At 42.8% G+C, this 20,860-nt stretch overlaps 1 protein-coding gene across 3 annotated transcripts in view; it reads left to right on the top strand.

Annotated features, from left to right (window-relative positions):
* The window catches only part of SLC26A8 (solute carrier family 26 member 8), a 29,271-nt gene extending 8,810 nt beyond the window's left edge, over positions 1 to 20,461 (top strand). For all 3 annotated transcript variants that reach the window (XM_034767459.1, XM_034767460.1, XM_034767461.1), the window contains 15 exons: positions 523 to 687; positions 1,170 to 1,319; positions 2,560 to 2,642; positions 3,687 to 3,834; positions 4,899 to 5,012; positions 6,396 to 6,473; positions 8,297 to 8,392; positions 11,183 to 11,289; positions 12,711 to 12,780; positions 13,526 to 13,618; positions 13,709 to 13,843; positions 15,238 to 15,621; positions 17,118 to 17,172; positions 17,313 to 17,500; positions 19,941 to 20,461. In XM_034767459.1, coding sequence (XP_034623350.1) covers positions 523 to 687; positions 1,170 to 1,319; positions 2,560 to 2,642; positions 3,687 to 3,834; positions 4,899 to 5,012; positions 6,396 to 6,473; positions 8,297 to 8,392; positions 11,183 to 11,289; positions 12,711 to 12,780; positions 13,526 to 13,618; positions 13,709 to 13,843; positions 15,238 to 15,621; positions 17,118 to 17,172; positions 17,313 to 17,500; positions 19,941 to 20,162 — 2,088 coding nt within the window. In that variant the 3' untranslated portion in view covers positions 20,163 to 20,461. The remainder of the gene's footprint in view (positions 1 to 522; positions 688 to 1,169; positions 1,320 to 2,559; positions 2,643 to 3,686; positions 3,835 to 4,898; positions 5,013 to 6,395; positions 6,474 to 8,296; positions 8,393 to 11,182; positions 11,290 to 12,710; positions 12,781 to 13,525; positions 13,619 to 13,708; positions 13,844 to 15,237; positions 15,622 to 17,117; positions 17,173 to 17,312; positions 17,501 to 19,940) is intronic.
* Positions 20,462 to 20,860: the final 399 nt, after the last annotated feature.

Consider the following 20,860-nt stretch of genomic DNA (forward strand, 5'->3'; position numbering starts at 1 on the left):
TAACCTTAAATCTGAATTTCCTACCTTTTCTAATAGTTTTTTTTTCTTAACTGCAATGTTCTTGTAAGGATTTACCCTTACATGTACTGATTTCTATACTGACTCTTAATTTTTCTTTAACATTGTTTTTTGTCTTGGAATTATTCCTAATCCATCAGATCAAAAGTGGAAGCCAGAGAATCTCCTTGTATGCTACTGTATAGTTAGCGTTAAATGTTTTGTATTTGTCAGCCTGATTCTCCACGGCTTGCACCTTTATGTAGTCATTTATACCCGTACAAAGCGGATGAAGAATGCTGTCAGGCTGCTCTGGTAGCGTTTGACACTTGTGCAAAGTGGATGCAACAGGTACAAATGAGTTCACTTGGTATAAAGCAGTGGAGAATCAGCCCCTTTGGTTTATAAAGGACAAGGAGGGGGTTGGAGAGTTAATGATTAGGTTCCAAAGTAGCTGATCACTTAGTGTCAGGCTCAGTCCCCTTTGTGTCACCACTTCTCATTCCTCTCTTGCCTTCCTTTCAGTTGCTTTTAGGCTGTTTCTGCTTGGGGTTTGTCACAACCTATCTGCCAAAGACCCTCATCGACGCTTACCTCACTGCAGCAGCGCTGCATGTCATCGTATCCCAGTTCTCCTTCATCTTCGGGATTGTGATCAACTTCCATATGGGCCCCCTGGCCATTTTCTACGTGAGTAAACCAAACACTTGGTGCCTGCCCGTTGGAGGGGAAGAGGATGAACAGCTTCAGAAATTAAGATAATTTCAGTATAAGCACATTGCTAGGGTAGAAATTAGGCAAGTCTCAACCGTAGCTGCGTTCACCTTTCCTAGGTGGGTGTACTATACAGTGTATGCAGATTTTCTGGATGCTAGGAGGAGAGAGGGGCTGGAGAAAGTATATTGTTCTCTACTCACTTTAGAAAATACAATGAGAAGTACAAAGCCATATTTGTGCTGTTGTTTTCTGTATTGCTCTCTATAGAAAACATATTTTTAAAATCTCGCTGTGTTCTTAGTAGCTGTCTCCCTCGTCCCATTAAAGATGCTTTTGTCACAGAAGGGCCTACCACTTGAAATACAAGGGCATCCTTTTAGAGAGTATGAAATGCCAGCTCATATAAAAAGCTGTAATACCCCCTTCTCATCCTCTCTATGATGTTTCCCTTTCAGAACCTGTTTCATTATTGCATGGCTCTCCCAAAGGCTAATGCCACCAGTATATTGCTATTTTTGGTTGGCCTACTCATGCTGAGGGTCAGCAATTGTATCAAGATAACTTACAAGCACAGTCCTGTTGCATTCCCTATGGAACTTCTCCTGGTAAGTCTTCGCCATATATCCACTATGATAACTAAAATTAACAGAAACCAGCAAAGTCTCACTATGTGAGAGGCAACTTGGTATGGTGGTTAGAGCATGGGGCTGTGAACCAGGAACTCCCGAGTCCCATTGTCTGTTCTGCCACTGATTTGCAGAGCGGCTTTGAACAATTACTAAATCTCTGCATCTCTGCCTCCTGAGGATGCTGTGAGGAGTAACTAATGTCTATAAAGAGATGGGCGCAAACCAAAACACCACATCTATCCCCTGGATCAGAGTGGGAACTTCTTATCTTTATTTATTGTGGACAAAATTAGAACCTTGCATCTAAACACTCATTGGGGTTTCTGAATCCGGATCTGAATCTGAACTTTCCCAGATGTTGGGGATGTTCAGACTCATTCTATTTTAGAGACAGGTTCCAGCTGTGGATTCAGATTTTGTTGTCATCTTTCGTTTACTTTTTCTCTTTTTCTTTTTCCTCTCCTGAGTCTTTTTCTTTTTTTTAGTGATCAAAAATATTAAATGTAAAAATAAGTTCAGAACAGGCTTAAAGGAAAACTCTGACCATTTTGCTCGGCCAGAAGTCTGAAAGTTCAGCGGGTCAGAGGTACTTTCCCCCAGGAATAAGGTACTTAGAGTCCAACTCTGATTGATGTTAGTGGAAGTTGAGGCCGCTCAGCACTTTGTAGAATAGGGCCCATTTGTGACAATGGCCATGTCAGAATCCAGGATCAGAGATTGTAAACTGGTTTCCATCCTGCTTTATTATTAATTTAACAACTGGAGAAAGAAAACTTTAACTCTTTAGTGTTCAAAAATTGTCAAGTCAATAATAAAGTTGATTTTAATATCTCCTTATATAGGATGCCTCCCATACTGCCACATCACAATCATGGTCACCTGCAAAAAGCTCAGAAGTGCCAGTAGTAATATATTTTATTGAAAAGAACATTTTACAGGTTATTTCAAGATTCTCATATATTTCCACTTGCAGAAAGAATCTGAAGGTAGCTGCTGTAATTATTCCTGTGGAATTTTGAACATTCCATAGTTAAGTTATGATAGAATTTTGTGAGCAAGTCTTTAGCTTTCTCCTACTCTTCCATTATGACAAACTAGAAACTGCTTTTCTTATTGTATATTTCTTAAGGAAGTATTGTATAACATGTATGAAAAGACAGTCCCTGCCCCCAAGAATTTACTATCTATAATATAATTTTCCTGTTTTCTTTCCCAGATTATTACAATCACCATTATTGCTAACCATGTTCATCTGCATGCCGAATCCAGTATGCTTGTGGCCAAAATGGTTCCACACAGGTTGGTAATTTCCAGTTATGAATGAAAATGTACTCTTTTTAGAGAGGGAGAGAGGGAGATGTGGCCTGCATTCCTTGTTCCTAGATGTATGACTTTGCATTTGGCTTTCTGAAAACATTTGGTTTGAATGGGCCCATCTGACCAAGTAATCCAAATTGTTCTGTATGTCTGCTCTGTCCTCACCATTATTTACCATCCACCAATCTTTGTGTCATCCACAATTTTTATTTTATTTATTTACATTTTTAGATTAAATTTTATTTTAAATTGTAGAGAAAGGTTCTTGTTTGTGGTTTCTGTTTTTGTTTTTCCAAATCTTTCCACCCCCCTCTCCCTGGTCATTTTTCTTTACATTTGGGTTTCCTTGCAATGGACTTAAAGTATTTTACAGACATTAATGAACTAAACCTCACACTATCCCTGCAATTGAGATATTAAGTATCCTTATTTTACAGAAGTTGAAATTCAGGCACCAAGAGGTTATAGGCGAGCAGTTGAAGCCAAGTGGAAAGTGCATTGCAGTGCGGGATATTTCTGAGAGGAGGGCGCTGGGTGAAACACATTCAACAATGATCCTTATTGCTGCTGAAAATAGGTGCAGTCTGTGCCCCCTTCATTGTGTGCTCCCAAAGGCAACATGTAGATAGGGGAGCCTAGACACACCCCAACCAGCAGCTCTCTCACACCTCCCATAGGGTCATGAAATGCTCCTCTGTGTGTTAGCAAGGTTTCTGCCTAGTGCTTAAGGTAATGCTTGACATCCTGCCCAGCTCCTGTGGATATGCTGGTTGGAAAGAGGCTACCTGGATGCTCTTTGATCCACCCTCCATCTGCTGCTCTTTTCAACAGCATTCTCCACAAATTACTGACTTACATTTACTGTGCAAATACATTAAGGGATTCTCATGAGATAGCAGTGACCACCCCAACAAGAGTCAGAGCATCTCCTGAAGAGTACTGAATGCCATCAGCTGAGGTCCTGAACAGGGGACTGTACGTAAGGCACAGAACAAGATTAAGACAATTTATTCTCTGCTATTCCAGGTTTCTGCCTCCTACGCTGCCAGACTTATCAAATTTGAGCAGGATTGTAGCCCATGCCTTCTCCCTGGCTATTGTAAGCTACTTCCTTCTCATTTTTGTGGGAAAGAGGTACGCTTGTATTCACAACTACAACATCTCCAGCAACCAGGTGAGAGCAAAACCTCACGTGCTTCCCAGACCAGCCGAACTGGACTTACTTGTCACTTACCAAAGCCATTAACTGGCTCGGAGTGTGGTGGGAGTCCCAGATGCAGAGCAGAAATGCAGCCCAGTGGCTTTACAGCAACTCAGCTACCTTCCCAATGGGAGGAAGAGCACTGGCATCATAATTAGCTGAAGCAGCATAGGAGTTGAGAAAGGCTAAAACAACGGGTGACCTCCAGCACTCTGCCTGAAACCAATCACATGCATATGGATGTTTGTTTGCTGCTGAAGAAAGATACATTGGGATATGGTAGGGGGGTTGGAGAGGCTGGGCTAAAACAGCGGCTTCTTCTACAACCTGACCTCTGTATGTTCCTAATTGTGGGTTGCACCCGCTGCTTTTGCCAATGAATTTTGGAATCTGTTCGGAGAGCGGTGCCTATTCCACAGCACCCAGACATTAATAGCCAAGGTTATAAAAGGGCTGAATAGCCTCATTTCCTTCCTTTCTGTAGCCACCTGTTAGTGTAAGGATCTTCTCTGTCTGGAGTGATGATATGGGAAGTCTTTGGCTCCCAACTCCATTATTTCTAGTGTACTATAGTTAGTAACTAGCAAGCTTGCGCCATTTCATATTTAGCTTCTTACGAAGGCATTGAGATTTTATGAGGATGGAACTAAGGCAGGTAGGAAGTCAGCATGACTTCTTGTAGCCTTTGGGGAATACAAAGGGCTTGTCACTTGCACCCAGCATTTGCATAGGTACATTGTGCTGTGCATGTTAATTGGATGTCATTCATGCAGGGTGCTAGAGTTCACTCTCAAAGGACTCTTCTAGAAGAAGGAACTGAAGTTGTTGAGGTCAGTGCTTCAGGGATGAACATGTGGTACAATGAAAGGGAGCGCCGTAGCAAGCACTGCTTTTCAGAAGGTTCCCAAAGCTTAGCAGCACAGGCGGGCATCCCATAAGTGAGAGCAGACAGTAATGTCACCCTTGGAAAAAAACCACAGTTACTATGATAAGTAAGTGTTGGGGTTGTGTGTTTTTGTTTTGGCTGTGCTTTATAGGAGCTCGTGACTGTGGGGCTATGCAATATCTTCAGCTCATTTTTCAAAAGCTTTGCTGTCAGCTGTGCTATTTCTGGGACTGTCATTCAGGAGAAGACAGGCGGAAAAACACAGGTGAGTTGGGTTGCTTGTATGAGCTGCAACACCTGATCAGGAGGTCAAGCTTCCAGACCCTCATCTAGGATCAATATAATTCCACTAGGGCAGGGGTGGACAAACTTTTTGGCCCGAGGGCCACATCAGGGTTGCAAAACTGTATGGAGGGCTGGGTAGGGAAGGCTGTGCCTCCCCAAACAGTCTGCCCCCTGCCCCCTATTCACCCCCTCCCACTTCCTGCCCCCTGACTGCCCCCCGCAGAACCCCCGACCCATCCAACCCCCCCTGCTCCTTGTCCCCTGACCACCCGTTCCTGGGACATCTCCCCCTGCCCCTAACCGCCCCCCTGGCACCCTACCCCCTATGCAGCCCACCCTGATCCCTGTCCCCTGACTACCCCAACCCTATCCACACCCACACCTATCCAACCACTCCCCCCCCCCCGTTCCCCGTCCCCTGACCGACCGCCCCCAGAACCTCCACCCCATCCAACCACCCTCTGACTGCCCCCTGGGACTTCCTGCCCCTTATCCAACCCCCCCTGCTCCCTGCCCCCTTACCATGCAGCTCAGAGCAGCAGGAGCTCGCAGCCCTGCTGCCCGATGGGAGCAGCGGGCCAGAGCGCTGGCGGCGCGGTGAGGTGAGGCTGCGGGGGAAGGGAGACAGCAGGGGAGAGGCCGGGGGCGAGCCTCCCCGGCTGGGAGCTCAGGGGCCAGGCAGGACAGTCCCGTGGGCCAGATGTGGCTTGCGGGCCGTAGTTTCCCACCTCTGCACTAGGGCCTGGTTTTCATCCAAGCAATTTACAGACTTCTGTAAACACCACTTTTCACAATTATGCCTGTGCAACGTTAATTCCGTCCCCGTATGCTTCTGCATTAACATGTAGTCTTTAATTACATGATCACTTACTACTAGTTTTTCAGTATCTATAGCAGAACACGATGAGTCATCTACTTTTGCTGCTGCTCCTGTACTAGGGCGTAATAGTGGTGGTCCTGCAATCAGAGGCACACGATTTCCTTTGCCCCTTTCCTTACTTGAAGGAGGTCTCAAATCCCCCTGCTTATACTGTTTGTGGGCAAATGGTCCTTCAGCTGAAAAGAAGAGTGTATCTGAGTGGTATACAATGTCACCAGGCTCTTTCAGAATTCTCTGAACGGGATTAGGCCAATGGGATGAGCAGCCCAGTGAAAGCTGGTGCTTCGGAGGTGTAGGGTTTGACAAAGCAATTGTACTTTTGAAGTACTATTTCCCATTGTCCCGTGAAATCCTTCATTAGTCTCTTACCTCAATAAGCTGCGCTGCTTGTGGCTGAACAAGCTTTGATATCTGAGGAGCTTAGCAGAGGAGCAACTCGTGGTAAGTTCCGGAATGCATCTCTAACAGAATATTTGTATTCAGTTTGCAGCACTAATTGGAGCATCCATAATGCTAGTGGTAGTGATGAAACTAGGACACTTTTTCCAGTCTCTGCCTAATGTAAGTGAATTTGAAATAGAATGTAAGTAGGCTGCTCCCATAACTAAGCATAATACAGAAGTCTTCCAGAATGCATTAGGGATTACACTACAGTTAATGGTTTCAAGGGATGGGACCAAACCAAAGTCACAGATTCAAACTCCCCTAAACTTTATAGGGCTGAAAATCCAGATAGAAAATTTTGCATCGCAGGCCCATTTCTGGTTGTTTAGAAAGAGCTTGATCTCACTGGCTGAAGCATAAATGAAACTTCATAGCCAGAACCCATCATTTAAAAATAAAGGTTTCACTTATTATCTTAGTCCCCTATCTTGCAAACTCTTACACTGAGTAGTCCCATTGAACTCAACGGAGTTATACACTTCCATGAAGTACTCTTAGACATAAATATGTACGTGTTTGTAGGATTGGTGCCTGAGGCTAGGTCTACACTACCCGCCTGAATCGGCGGGTAGAAATCGACCTCTCGGGGATCGATTTATCACGTTCCGTTGGGACGCGACAATCGATCCCCGAATCGACGCTCTTACTCCACCAGCGGAGGTGGGAGTAAGCACAGTCGATGGGAAGCTGCAGAGGTCGATTTTGCCGCCGTCCCTACAGCAGGGTAAGTCGGCTGCGATACGTCGAATTCAGCTACGCTATTCGCGTAGCTGAATTTGCGTATCTTAAATCGACCCCCCTCCCCCCCCCCCCCGTAGTAAAGACCTGCCCTTAGAGACTTCACTAAAGGACACAAACCCCTCCAACTGGAATTTGGTTTTAGTATGTCTGGTACCAGCTTGGACTTTGAGATTTATTCCAAAATCAATGGTCTCCTAAACTGCCTCCCCCAGATCTTTCATTGCCATATGAGACTATAATAAAATATTGTTCTTCAGGGGCCTATTTTTCCATTTATCTCTTAATATTTCTTCTGGCTCTCCCATTCTTTTGAAAGTTTTACTTAGGGAACTGCTGAGGCCAAGCCATATTTCCCAGTGTCCCCTGGCCTCTCTGTAAGGCCATGTCTGCACTAGCATTTATGTCAGCAAAACTTTTGTCGCTCAGGGGTGTGAAATAACCACACTCCTCAGCGACATAAATGTTGCCAGCATACGCACTCGTGTACACAGCGCTGTGTTGGCAGGAGACACTCTCCCACCAATATAGCTATCGCCACTCGTTGAGCTGGTTTTATTGTGTCAACAGGAGAGCTCTCTCCCGTCTGCATGATGCAACCACATGAGCGCACTGACAGCAGCACAGCTGTATCAATACAGCTGTGTTGCTGTAAGCTTGTAAGTGTAGACATGGCCTAAGATGGGAAGACCAAGCCCTTTCCCAGAACTAGCTGACAAATTGGATGTTACCCACCCCCAATTCTCTTGTCTGCATTAGGAGAAAGGGGTGTTTTTGACAAATGGTGTCAGACGGCTATGTGTTGTCCATGCTAGTGGAAAGCACTCCTTATAGAAGCAGTATTTTTGTGGTGGCAATGTGGCCCTCCCTTAGTGTTTCAGGAGGCAAAAGCATATTTGCTGTGGTTTATTGAAGAGTACTGCAGTGGAAGTTAACACATATTTCAACAGACAATGCAATAATATTTGCAGACATTCCTATGAAATTAGACAAGAGATTATACACAAATTTAATATGGGTTTACAGATCAGAAGAAAATTGTTAGTCATATGTATACACGGTAATTACTGAAATGTAGATATTTTAACACCTTAACTTAGCTGTTCATCTAGCCGTGGTCTATGTATCTATTTCATAGCATGTTTAGAGTCCCATAATGAATTAACAGGAGAATAAATGCTATTTTTCTCTGACTCTCATAGGCTGTACTAGCTGCGATTGTAATGGTCAACATGTTCCCATTTCTTGAAAAATTTATGGACATCCCCACCCTGTGGAGACAGGATAAGTATCATTTTGTAAGTGGGAAAGACTCACACAGGGATTTGGGGCAGGGAAGTGGGAAGGTGCTTTCAGGGAAGGATGCAGAGCAAACAATTCAGGTGCTCTTGGAAAGATGGTCCTCTGATGCACAGAGGAGGTTGAATTACTGAAAGGGGCTGTTTGATGCAGTGAAATAGTTTTACAAATTAACTTGCAATTATTTCAATATAGGCCAAATTGCTTATGGCCTCAAAATGTTAGGGGAGGCAGACAGTTCAGGTACCATGTGGGTGACTTCAGGCTAGTAGAGCTGGATGTTAGTAAGGAAGCAGTTCTCACCTGCACCCAAGCCAGCCCACGTCCTCTTTCACCTAGAGATGACTTGGTATCCTTTTTTTAAAAAAAAGAACAAATAAATTGAACAAAGTTTCTCCCAAAATAAAAATATATGTAATGAAAAAAATCAAAATTATCTCCACATATGTTTGAAGTAGACAAATGTTGAATGCTCAGATCCCACAGTGATGAGCATGGTATACAAACCTATCTGATAAATAGATAAACTAGGTGCGATACCTCCTTTAGTGTTCTGCGTGTTAAGGAAAGGAAACTTAGCTAAGGAGCTTTGCTTCCAGATCATACATCCTGTTTTCACTACTCTTGGCCAATGCTGTGGTTTTGGTAGCTGGGACAAGAGAGGCCCATAACTGTAGTAGCCTGTTTATATATAAACACTATAAAACTTGAGTAACCTACTCCTTGGCAAGGCTTACAGCTGGAAACAAGATTTTCTAAAATTCTATGAACCTAGATCATTTCCAGCTGAACTAAAACAGCTTATTAAAACATTTCAAAAATATATTAACTGAACTGTAATTTATTCAAACACATACTGGTGTAAAAGCAGCCTGTAACCTATAGCCAACCTCTCACTTTAAATGCAGGATCTGCTTTTAAAAAGTCTTAGCCAAGTAGATCCACACAGTAGGTGGAAGTGTGCTCTTGGTGACTGAACTACTGAACCTATAGGAAGCAGTGTCCATTGGAGCCATGCTGTCTTCCCACCATGTGTGGACACACATCCCCTCTCCCCTCATGCAGGATTCTGAGCTCAGAGGAGCATGACCCCAATTGCCATTTGATACCTTCACATCACTGAAACCCTGTTAAGAAGGCTTGAGATTCCAACTGAGCATCAACTTTTCATCCTCCTCAGATTGTGGAGACTTTGGTGTCAACCTCTGTCAATACTCCCTGGAAAGGATGGAGCATCTGGGTCACTTGTGCCTCCATTTCCAGTGAGAGTGGTTGTGTTTTCTTCAGTTGACCAGAGCAGGGTTCTTTCCCCTGTTACTCCACTCCAGGATTTAGCACATGAGCGCCTTCTGGGAGAGACTGGGTCTTGGTACCCAGGGACTCAGTACAGTTTTTCTGCCATTGGGGATGGTGCTCCAGACCTGTGTTGGGAATTCTCAGCACCCTGTCTCAGCCAGGCCTTCTCATCCTTTTAGTCCTCTTGGTGTAGGGCACAATTATGTATGCAAACTTGGATCCCCTTGTAGTTGCACATAACACTGCCACTGGTGTATTATGGGCTTTGGATTCTGCATCCTCAAATGTATGGTGCCTGTATATTTGGTGGAGTAGGGGGAGTAAATCTATCAGCATTGGTAGCTTGACTCTATGGTTGAGGTTCTGAAGCCCTGTGCTTTGATCCCTGTCTGTCACCACTTCCAGGGTAGAAATGTTCCAGGAGTGAAGTTGAGACACTTCACCTGCTATCATTTCTAACCTCTACTTTCATACAGCAACCAAATGAGCTGCAGAGAAAAGCCAGCCAGAGATGCCATGTGATAGGACCAGCAGCAGCCAAAGCAGGGACCTTCTGGCCTTTGGACAGTCCAATCACAACTATAGAATGTTTTCTGACTTTCTCTGCCCTATGCTGATTGGCTATTTGCTCCAGCCCTCCACTCCCTTCTCACACCTCAGCTTCCCTTCACACCTTTTCCCCTGCCCTGTCCCCTTCTCCTTCTTTCCTCTCCCTTTTCTTTCCATTTAGCTGATCCCCTCCTAAGTAAACCCACCAAATCTCCCTTCTCAAAAATGTTGCAGAACCAACATGATGTTTGCAGCCATCACATAGTTCATTCTGCTGTGTTTGTGTAGCGCCTAGCATGTGTTCCTGGGCTATGACTGGGGCTCAAAGATGCTGTTGTAATACTACTACTACTAATATAATAATAAATCTAGCTTAAGAACATAAGAATGACCGTACTGGGTCAGACCAAAGGTCCATCCAGCCCAGTATCCTATATCTGACAGTGGCCAATGGCAGGTGCCCCAGAGGGAGTGAACCTAACAGGTAATGATCAAGTGATCTCTCTCCTGCCGTCCATCTCCACCCTCTGACAAACAGAGGCTAGGGACACCATTCCTTACCCATCCTGTAGCCATTAATGGACTTAACCTCAATGAATTTATCCTGTTCTCTTTTAAACCCTGTTATAGTCCTAGCCTTCACAACCTCCTCAGGCAAGGAGTTCCACAAGTTGACTGTGAGCTGTGTGAAGACAGTGCTTGATGGTGCTGCCCAGAAAAGTTCAACTGAAAAGTCATTAGGGCCTTTCTGAGGTTTACAGTAGCTCTGCCTAAGAGAAGCCATCCCAAGTACATTCATTAGTACAGGATGCAGCTGAATTATTGGTTTGACTGAGAGAATGCTGCTGTCTTTGGTGGCAGGTTACATGGGGGCACTGTTTGTGTGTTCTACTTGTTTGAGCTTTTCAGCAGCTAATATTGTTCTCCCTGCCTCTTATTCAAAGGTTATTTGGATTGTGACTTTTGCAGCCGTTCTGTGTCTTGGTCTCGATATCGGCTTAGTCATCGCAATGGGATTCACCTTCTTCATCATCACCGTTAGGTCACACAGGTACCAGGTCTTGTTACCCTCAGAGCAGGGCACTAAGTTTACCTAAAGTTGTTATTTTGGGAATAGCAGTATGTCACAGTCCAGTACAGAAGTGGTTTTGTGCTTGTGGGGTAAACCCTTCGGTTAATGTTTTTCTCAGGCCTAATGATTTCCCATCTGTGCATGAACTGGTACATTTTTGGGAATTTAACCTCCTAGCCTAGCTGATGGACTATCCATTTGAGCCTCTGGAAAGGGTGCCTCTGTCACCTGACTGAAGACCATTTATTGTGACAGTAACATCAACCAGGAGATTCAGCGAACTGCTTGCTTTAATCACCTACCCTTCATACACAGTCTTCCATAAGAATAAGGTGGTACACTGTGTTCTCATTCCAAGATTATCCCTAAAGTGGTCATTGATATTCACCTGACTCGGTCCATCAACGTATCTTTCTTCTCACTAAATGCATTCACTGCCAGGGGAGATCAGCTTACTCAAGTTCGACACTAAATGGACCCTTCTCTACTCCTGTAACAGAACAAAACTCTTCTGTAAAATCTCCCCCCCCCCCCCGTTATTTAAGGTTTACATTGATAGACTTATGGGACAGATTATTTCTTCCAAGTGATTATCAAAGGACATTAAATTCTGTACAGAGACATGCTATGAGCTAGCAGGTATCCCAGTCCTTAAAAGTATCAGAACACATTTATTGAGTCATAGAGTTTAAGGCCAAAAGGGACCACCAGATCCTCAAGTTTGACCTTCTGTATATCCCAAGCCATTAAATACCATCTAGCCACCCCCATACCAGGCTAACAACCAGAATTAGACCAAAGTATTACAGCCCTCAGTTGAATTGATCCAAAGTGGCTTCTAAGGCATTCCTTCAGAATGTCACAATTATGAAAATATTTCTGTGCAGCATCATTTTCGTGACCTAGCCTTGACATCTAATGAGCACTTTGGGAGAGTAGTTCTGGATAACTGTTCATTTAAATATCCTCCCCATTCATACCATGTTGGCAGTTTGTTACTGCTTGTGAATTTCCCAAAAGTGGGGATGTGTACTGACAATACTCTAAAGCATGAGAAAAGTTACCAGGAAATGGATTTCTTTGAGTACAGTGTCACTACACACTGACACTAGCCACACTCTAGATCCTCCTTCCTCACTTCTTTGGAGAATATATTGGATTTGGGGGAGGGAGGGACTACATGCCTTCTTACATACCCTTGCCTGGAGTGTTCCCTGGCTTGAAACAGAGCTTTCTAGAGGGTTCAAGGTTTGATGTGAAGGGCACAGGTGCTTGGATGTCACACCCCTAAAGCCACAGCTGCTGTACCCAATAAAGAAGATAGGGACAGGGACCAAAATATTGGGTGGTGCTGGTTTTTCTCTCTACTCTAAGAAAATCTAATAAACACCTTGTTTCAGAATGAAGATTGTTATGCTGGGCCAGATTCCAAACACGGATCTATACAGAAATTTATCTGACTACAAAGCAGTAAGAGAAAAAACCTAATACTCAGTCCCTCTCTGTAATCCAGTTTCTTCACTTGGGCACCTGTGAGTGATCCATCAGACTCAGTTCGTTCACTTCAGGCCTTGAAAATCTGTAAGGATCTTTGAATATTGGCAGTGAAGAGTGATACAAATTGCCCAAAGATAGGGAGATGGGTCTGACTTGTCACTTTGGGAGCTCATTCTATCGATACAGGCTCCACCGGTAATGAAAGGCTTGCTCCCTGTCATTGCTGGAACTATACAGAATTTATTGCTGATCTGCTGTCCTTAGTCAGGTTTTGCCTACGCTAGGAAAATGACCCATTTTTCACAACAGATGTCAATAATGGCTGTGTCTGTGTGACAGATTTTTGTTACCAATTCGCCATTGGATTGTGACATCTATACTAGATTTTCTTAAAAATTCTCCCAGCAGTCGTAGCAGGGGCAGGGCACTGGTATTTTTACCATAATGTCATTGATCCTACTGTATGCGGATCTGGATAATGCTGTGGTGAACAGCAATGTCTACATTAGTATTCCCCTTATTGCTAAACTCATGGAGCTGCAAAGGTGGGAGAACTTAAAAAAAAGTTTGGTGTAGACAAGGTGTAGGGTATTTTCACTAATGAGTTTTGAAAACAATATGGCTTGTCCTGGTCAGAGGAGACCCATTGTCAATGTCAGCCGTGGATCATTTTTCTAGCGTAGGCACAAACCTCAGAGACTCGGGTTTTGTCTTCCAGGCAGCAGAGATTGAAGGTGTGAAAATCTTCCAGTGTTGTTCCTCCATCTCCTTTGCAAATATGAGACATTTCAAAGGCTACTTGTTACATAAGGTAAACACCACTTTTCCAATCGCCATCAGCTTCTGATCTCCTCCACTGGAATGATACAACCCTCTCTGATACACGGTCTGTCTTTTTCAGATGGATGTGAAAGCAGTGCCCCTGGATGAAAATGAAATGAGATCTTTAATCTCAGTTAGTCTGTCTAGCACTGGATTGGAGAGAAAGGATTTGAAGTGTGCCTGTGTTTGTGATCCACCTGAGCCATTACCCAGGGTCAGCTACTTTTTTTTTTTTTTTAATAATTATCTAGCCAGGGCCCCAAGACTTTGTGACACTGAGGGCCATGTCATTAGCTTGCCTGAAGGCCATACCTAATTGCATAGACATTTGCATATATTTGGAAACCAAAAATAAGCAAGTACAACCCTTATATTTGCTCTCAAACCTTATATTTGTTTATATCTTCCATGGTAGATGAATTGTTGGTTGAATTGACCAACAGTGGGAAAACCCAACATGTTTACCTTCCTTTCTGGGGCTGAAAAAACTAACTTTGTCAGATGCCTCAACAGCAGGGGGTTTGCCTTCCTTTTCCGACACAAGTCAAAGACTGTCTTTGGCTGCCTGAAGAATTCTAGCCACTCCTAATGTGAGATACCCACAAATGCATGATCACTAAAGACGTCAAATCCTACTAGTCACAGTCTCCGTGATCAGAGGATTTCTCCTCTCCTTATTACGAACTCTGTTGAGTGCCTTCTGTACGGCCAGTTGCATGCCCCATAATCGGAATTTGACAGTATCATAAGCAAATGGATGGAAGAAGCTTCAGGACAATATTCTTAATTCTCTAAATTATCCAAGGCACTTTGTAAAAGATAACAAAAGCCCCTTGTGGGGAAGCAGTTTTGGAAGGATGGGCAGGACTGAGCTTCTGAAGGAAGTCTGGGATCGCTTTGAACTGCCATCTTCTTCCAACGTGCCAAGCTGCACTGTGTGAACCTTTCAGCTGCTTTTAACTCTTTTTCTAGTGTAAAAGCCAAACTTGGAGCTATTCAGTATTTCAAACTTAACTTTTTAAAAAAGGAATTGAGTTAAAATTATTGGCTGGGTGACAAACTACTGCTGAAAAGGCAGCTAGGCTTAGAAGGGGCAGGGGGTGGAGAGACCAAGGAACCATCACAAGAAAGGGTTGGGTTTAAAAATTAAATAACAAAAGTATATATTCAAACTATTAAGGAAAAAAATGATAACCTCTTCTCTGTTTTCTCATCACTTTATCTTAGGAACTGCTTTTCATAGGGGAAGAATATGGTGCATAAAACCTCATAAAACTGTTTCTGTTTTAAAAAATGGAATATAAAATTAGTCGCCCACATTCCAATGGTAATAAACAACTTCAAGACGTGCAGGACTAGGCTAACAGAGCACTTCCAGGGTAGTTGAAGGTACTCTGCTGACCACATCCAAGACTTGCATCAATCTTCTACTAATTTATGTACTGTTGTGGCTTAATGCTATATTTAGCGTAAGTTCAAAGGTATTTCTACCATGAGAGAGGAAAGATAGCAAATGATTTACCATGCTGTCATAACTGCAACAAGAGAAATTCTACCTTCTAGACACAATTCTCCTAACTGTCTTTACTCTGCACTTTACCATTCTAGATACCCTATACTGAGAAACTGGTGAAGCGACTTCATAGGGATAATGAGTCTTCATCGTCTTCCCTGAATTTGATACGTTGGTCAAAGTTTGAAAGCAAGCACAGTTCTGTGACTCTCACAACAGGAATGTCGCAAACACAGCATGCTCAGTCCACAGCCATCAGGCTCAGGGCAGCAAGACCTGAGACTGGAAAGAAGAAGGATGAAGGGAAGAGGACATGGCATTCTTCAGACCTTGGAGTAGATACTTCCACAACTCTATTGTGCCAGGAACCAGTACAGTTGCAGTCCACGGAGTTTTCAACATATCCAGTCCACACTATTATTTTAGACTTCAGCATGGTGCAATTTGTGGATTTGCAAGCTTCAGACTTACTGAGGCAGGCAAGTCACTTCAATGCATGTAAAAGCAGAAACTGAAGTTTGCCCACAATCAGATGCTTCCCATTACCCTAAAGTTACCTAATATATAAGCACCTGTTCCTGTTGACTTTAATGGGAGCAAGACTGATCTTTGTATTTTCACAAATGTGTAATTTCGAAGATCTACATATATTCCCTGGCTATTGTTTAAAGGTACACTGTAGATCTAAAAAAACACATGCAAAAATGCCTTTACCTGAGTCACTAATAATATCTGAGATTATTTCAGTTCAAATCACATTTTTAATCTCTCATATAATTTTCCCCATTTCTGCTGTTTGTTTTTTCCCTTCCCACAGCAAACTGGAAGCTTTGGCATATTTAGGTAGTGCTGGGTGCCTGTTGTTTTGGAACTTCAGTGCTTTGTACTTCATTACAGCTTCCAGGAGGAAATCCTGTTTGGAACACTCAAAGTGCTGAGTCTTGTTTCCAAAGTAGGAGAGGCTCAACTCTCTCATTCCATGAGATGTTTTACTTAAAATTTTGGGATATCCCTTATTGTAAGTTAGCATGTTCTTACATGAAGTCTTTGTCTCTAGCACACGTGAGCATTTTTGGTTTGTCTGGACATTTAAGAGTTATCTTAGTCCTAGACAGAAAGAGTAGATATAAAAATGTCTGTTCTTTCTGACGGCATTGGTTTGTTGTTATTCACTGAAGCCTTACCTACTTTTTCTTTGGGACATCCCTTTAGCTTCAAGTGAAAATCCTGGCAGGTAGTATTTTTAGAGAAAATAAGTTACCAGTAGCTGTGCTTCTCTGAAGATACCATGTCAATGGAATTCTCACCTGATTCTCCTCAAAACTTAAAGATGATTTTTTAATGAGTTTCTCTACTTACACTTGACCTGGATTTTCAAAAGCAACTAATGATTTTAAGGGCCTCAATTTTGAGGTGCCCAACTTTAGGCACCTTAATTATAAAGGGACCAGATCTTCAGGGTATGCTGAGCACCTGCCCTGTAAAATCAGGTCCCTTTTAAAATGTAAAGTGTCTCAAGATGGGCACCCAAAAACAGAGGCACTCAAAATTACTGCTTGTGTTTGAAAATGTAGATCCTTATTTCCATTGTTTACTCTGGGGCATATTTTGTGTGTGCATGCGCATGTGTCGGTGTTGAATCATTTCCAATTGGCTTAATATGGGAGCTGTACAACCAAAGCAACTGATTTGAATACTGTGAAGGCCGAATTTATATCCTGCAGACTGTGGTACATGATGTCCAATATGGGACCTGGCTGTCTGGAGTCAGAATTCTTTGAACTGTGAGAGTTCTGCTGGTCTTGCGCTGACCTAAGACCCCGGACTAAGTCTTCTCTGAAGATACCATTGTTCTAGAAGCAGAGTTATAAGCAAAAGCTTTTTCCCCCTTGTATATCCTGCCTTCTGGTGCCAGGGCCATTCCTGCATAGAGCATGAGAGTGGCACTGATATTAATACAGGATTCTCTCTACAGATGTTCCACATGTTTCAGAATATTGGCATTTCGGTCCTGATAGCCGGCTGCCACCGTGAGTATTGTATTGGTAATGCTATATTTAGCCACTTTTTGTAAGAAAAAGATAAGCTTTAAACCTCGGTGAAGTGCTTTAACTGTGCTCCTTCGTGTGACCCTGTCTGCACTGGTGGTGTTTTTTGTTTTGTTTTACAGTCTCTGTAATAGCAATCTTTGAGAAGAATGATTTCTTTGATGACTGCGTCACCAAAGCACAGTTCTTTCTAACGCTGCATGATGCTGTGCTGGCCGCTTTAGAACAGAATCAAAAGCCAGAGACTGTGGAACTCAGCATTGGAGAGCCTGAACAGGAGTTAGATGAAGGGCTTACAGAAGAACAGAAGGTGTGATACTCAGTTTAAATCTAGATGCTGCCTAGTGATCCTACAAGGATTTGAAGGTGTAAGCATAGAAAGGCAGTTTGAGCTAGGGGAATGAGTATGGGCATATGGTAGCCCAGGGACTCCTGGGTTCTAATCCCATCTTTCTTACATTGACTCCCTCTGTGATCTTGGGAAAGTTACTTAATCAGTCTGTCCCTCAGTTTCCTCACCTGTAAAATGAGGCTAATAATACTGCCCTGTGTTATAGCCTGTTGTATTAATTAATGTTTGTAGAGCAGTTTTGAAGATGTATTGTGCTGTGACCAGGTGCCTTTTGCAGTTTGATTTAAAACAAATTCTACACACTGTGTAAAGTCAAACTTATCCCCTTCCTGGGGATTGGCTTTAACAAAGAAATTAACAATAAGATAAAGTTCTGTTAAAACCTTTTCCCAAGCTTGGCTGCTCTTAGGATTCCTACCTCAGGGACTGCTTAGCCCACAACCTAAATTCTCTCCCTCCAAAAAACCTCTGCTAGCTCTCTGATATGCAGTTGAGATAATGAACCATTTGCAGTATTGAGTCATCAGAAACCACTTAATCCATTCCCAGCAGGATCAAAACGTGCTAGCAAAGTGTAGTGGTTTCAGGAAAACAGTACCACCCTGTAACAGGCTATATGTATAAGCATTATTAAACCCCAAGGAGTGAGAGGAAAGGCCTGATTCTTCTCTCACACTAGTGTAAATCACGAGCATGAAAGCCAATGGATTTACACTAGTATAAAAGTGGTGTTAGTGAGGAGAATTGGACCCAAATTGTTTAGGGTCATATAGGAGTAATGGCATGAAACTAAGCAAAGATAAATTTAGAATGAATACCAGAAAAAGTTCCTAGTGATCAGTTCTGTCAGCAGCATATCACTAGAGAATATATTGTTGAGGAAAATCATGCCTTGACTGTGGGCTATGTTGGGTGACAGAGAGAGGGACTCAGTCTGAAAAGTCTTTTCATCTTTATACTCTGATCTACAGAATTAAGGTAAATCAACTGGACTATACATTTTCATGTGTTGTCACATTACACCCTCAACTGCTGATGTTGAAACTCACTAAGAAGCTGGCTAACTGGGATTCCACTTGGATTCTTGCCAGGTTTCAAATAATAATATTTGTAAAGTAGTACTCAAGTGCTGAGTATTAATCAATTAATTCTCACAGGAATTACTTATCTACTTTCCCTGGTAGATAATTAGGTAAGTATTATTCTTTAAAGATCACATCAGTGCAGGTTTCATAGTCCTTAAAAAATATTCACAGTGGCTAAGGGTGACGGGAGATATTTTGGATATTAGAAGTCAGTCCCTAGTTTCCATACCCTCTGATTTTCCCAGAAAAAAAAATCCTTTAGACATTAAATTCACCTTGCTTAAATTCAAACCAAAGATGAATTTTGGAAAATTTTCTGTTCGCTGTAGGCCAAATTCTGAAGTCTTTGATTTGGGCAAAACTCCCACTGAAGTCAATGGAAGTTTTGCCGCTGAAAGCCTTCAGAAATTTTGGCTTATCTCACTGACAACAGTACAATGCGTTATTGTCTTGCAATGAAGACCATTTGTATTCAGGAAAGATACCATGACACTTCTGAAAAATCAAGGAACTAATCCCATCATCCTTACCTACTTAGATAAATTCAGCCTCCCTTCACTTATCCTGCAATTTCAATTAGATGCAGCATTTTTTTTCCACTTCCCTTCCTAAACTGTTGTATACTATTGATGTGTGCTGTTAAACAACTAACCCCTGGCCTATACTACAGAATTACTTCAGTATAACTACTCAGGGGTGTAAATAATTAATATCCCTACCCTGGAGCGATGTAGTTATACTGACCTGAGTGCAGGTGTAGACAGCACTATGTTGGTGGGAGATCTTCCGCCAACATAGCTCTTGCCTCTCGCGGAGGTGGATTATCCTGTCGGTGTAGCGTATCTTCATGAAAGCGCTACAGCGGACAGTGATTTGAGTGTAGACCTGCCCTCACTCCTGCTTTCCCCCCACAAGAGGTTGCTGCACTTCATTGGTTGGTAAAGTGACCACTATGTATGTATAGTTTGTGGTGCCACCTTGGGATCCTTTTGGATGAAAGGTACAATGGAAGTGTAAGACGATATTATTATTAGGGTGAAATACATCATTTTTTGTATATGTTGGCAGGGGGTGAACCAGTATGTGAGTTATGGCGAAGATGGTCTTGTTGGTGACATAATGTCAGTGCATATCCTCTTGGCTGCTAGATCAAGGACCCTGTCAGGGCAATTCAGAAGTTTTATTTTTTTCTAAATTATTGCTGGATCACTTCAGTCTTACCAAGGGAAATGCAAGGGAGCAGGGGGGCTTTTCATTCCAATATCTCGCGCATTGTGCAGCTCACTAGAAGGCATTGTTTGTGTGTGTTTCAGGAGAGAAGTCTGCACTCCGGTAACAACAAAGATATTTCCTCTTTAAAGACTACCAGGAGCGAACTCTTAAATGAAGAGCCAATATCCGATCTCTTCTGCACATATTCACTCCAGAATGAAACAGAGATGAACGTATTCCAACAGTATGATGCTCCACCCCCTGAGCCAGGTGACAGAGATGAGGAGTGGGAGCAGAAGTGGAAATATGCCAGAGATCCCTGAGATGCACAAGAGCTGACAGGGAATCCTAGTCCAGTAAATGGGGAGAGGTGCTGATATAGCACAGTTCAGGTAGTTCTTGCCTGCATTTTGGTGGGGTTTTTTGCCTTTGTCTCTTTCAAAGTTATTGAAGTAGCCAACTAGCCAGTCCATCCAATGGTTCTGCTGGTTTAAGGGAACTAGCACAGTTTATGAAGTTACCCTTCAGGACTTTCAAACAGAGGGATTATTTAGCAGCAATTTTAACCTTTGTAGTGAATTAACTATAAAAGTTGGAGCCATTAAATGAATTTTTACATGTTTCTGAAATTCTTTGTAGTTTTTTAAATGTCCTCAAACACGGCACATCTTTTGCATGTTGTTTTTTTAGGGACTAAATCTCGTTTGCAGTTTTCAGCAGATTGCGCACATGCTATTTCATTAACCTCAGATGCATGCAAAATGAGGTGACACTCTTGAACAGTGTTTCTCAACCTTTTTGATACCAGGACTTGCTGCCTTCCTAAACTCTGTCAGGGAGATCTCAGGGACCGGCGTCGGTCTATGGACTTGGTCATTGAGAAACACTGCTCTAGAAGAAAGCATTTCATCACTGATACTTTGCAAAAGTTGCTTAGTGTATTCAGTAAAAACTCAATACTTTGACTTTTTTCCAGTCCTGCTAATACCTCTTGCCAGTGAATTATGTTATTTGCTTCCCT

Source organism: Trachemys scripta, chromosome 4 (assembly GCF_013100865.1).
Source record: "Trachemys scripta elegans isolate TJP31775 chromosome 4, CAS_Tse_1.0, whole genome shotgun sequence".
NCBI lineage: Eukaryota > Metazoa > Chordata > Testudines > Emydidae > Trachemys > Trachemys scripta.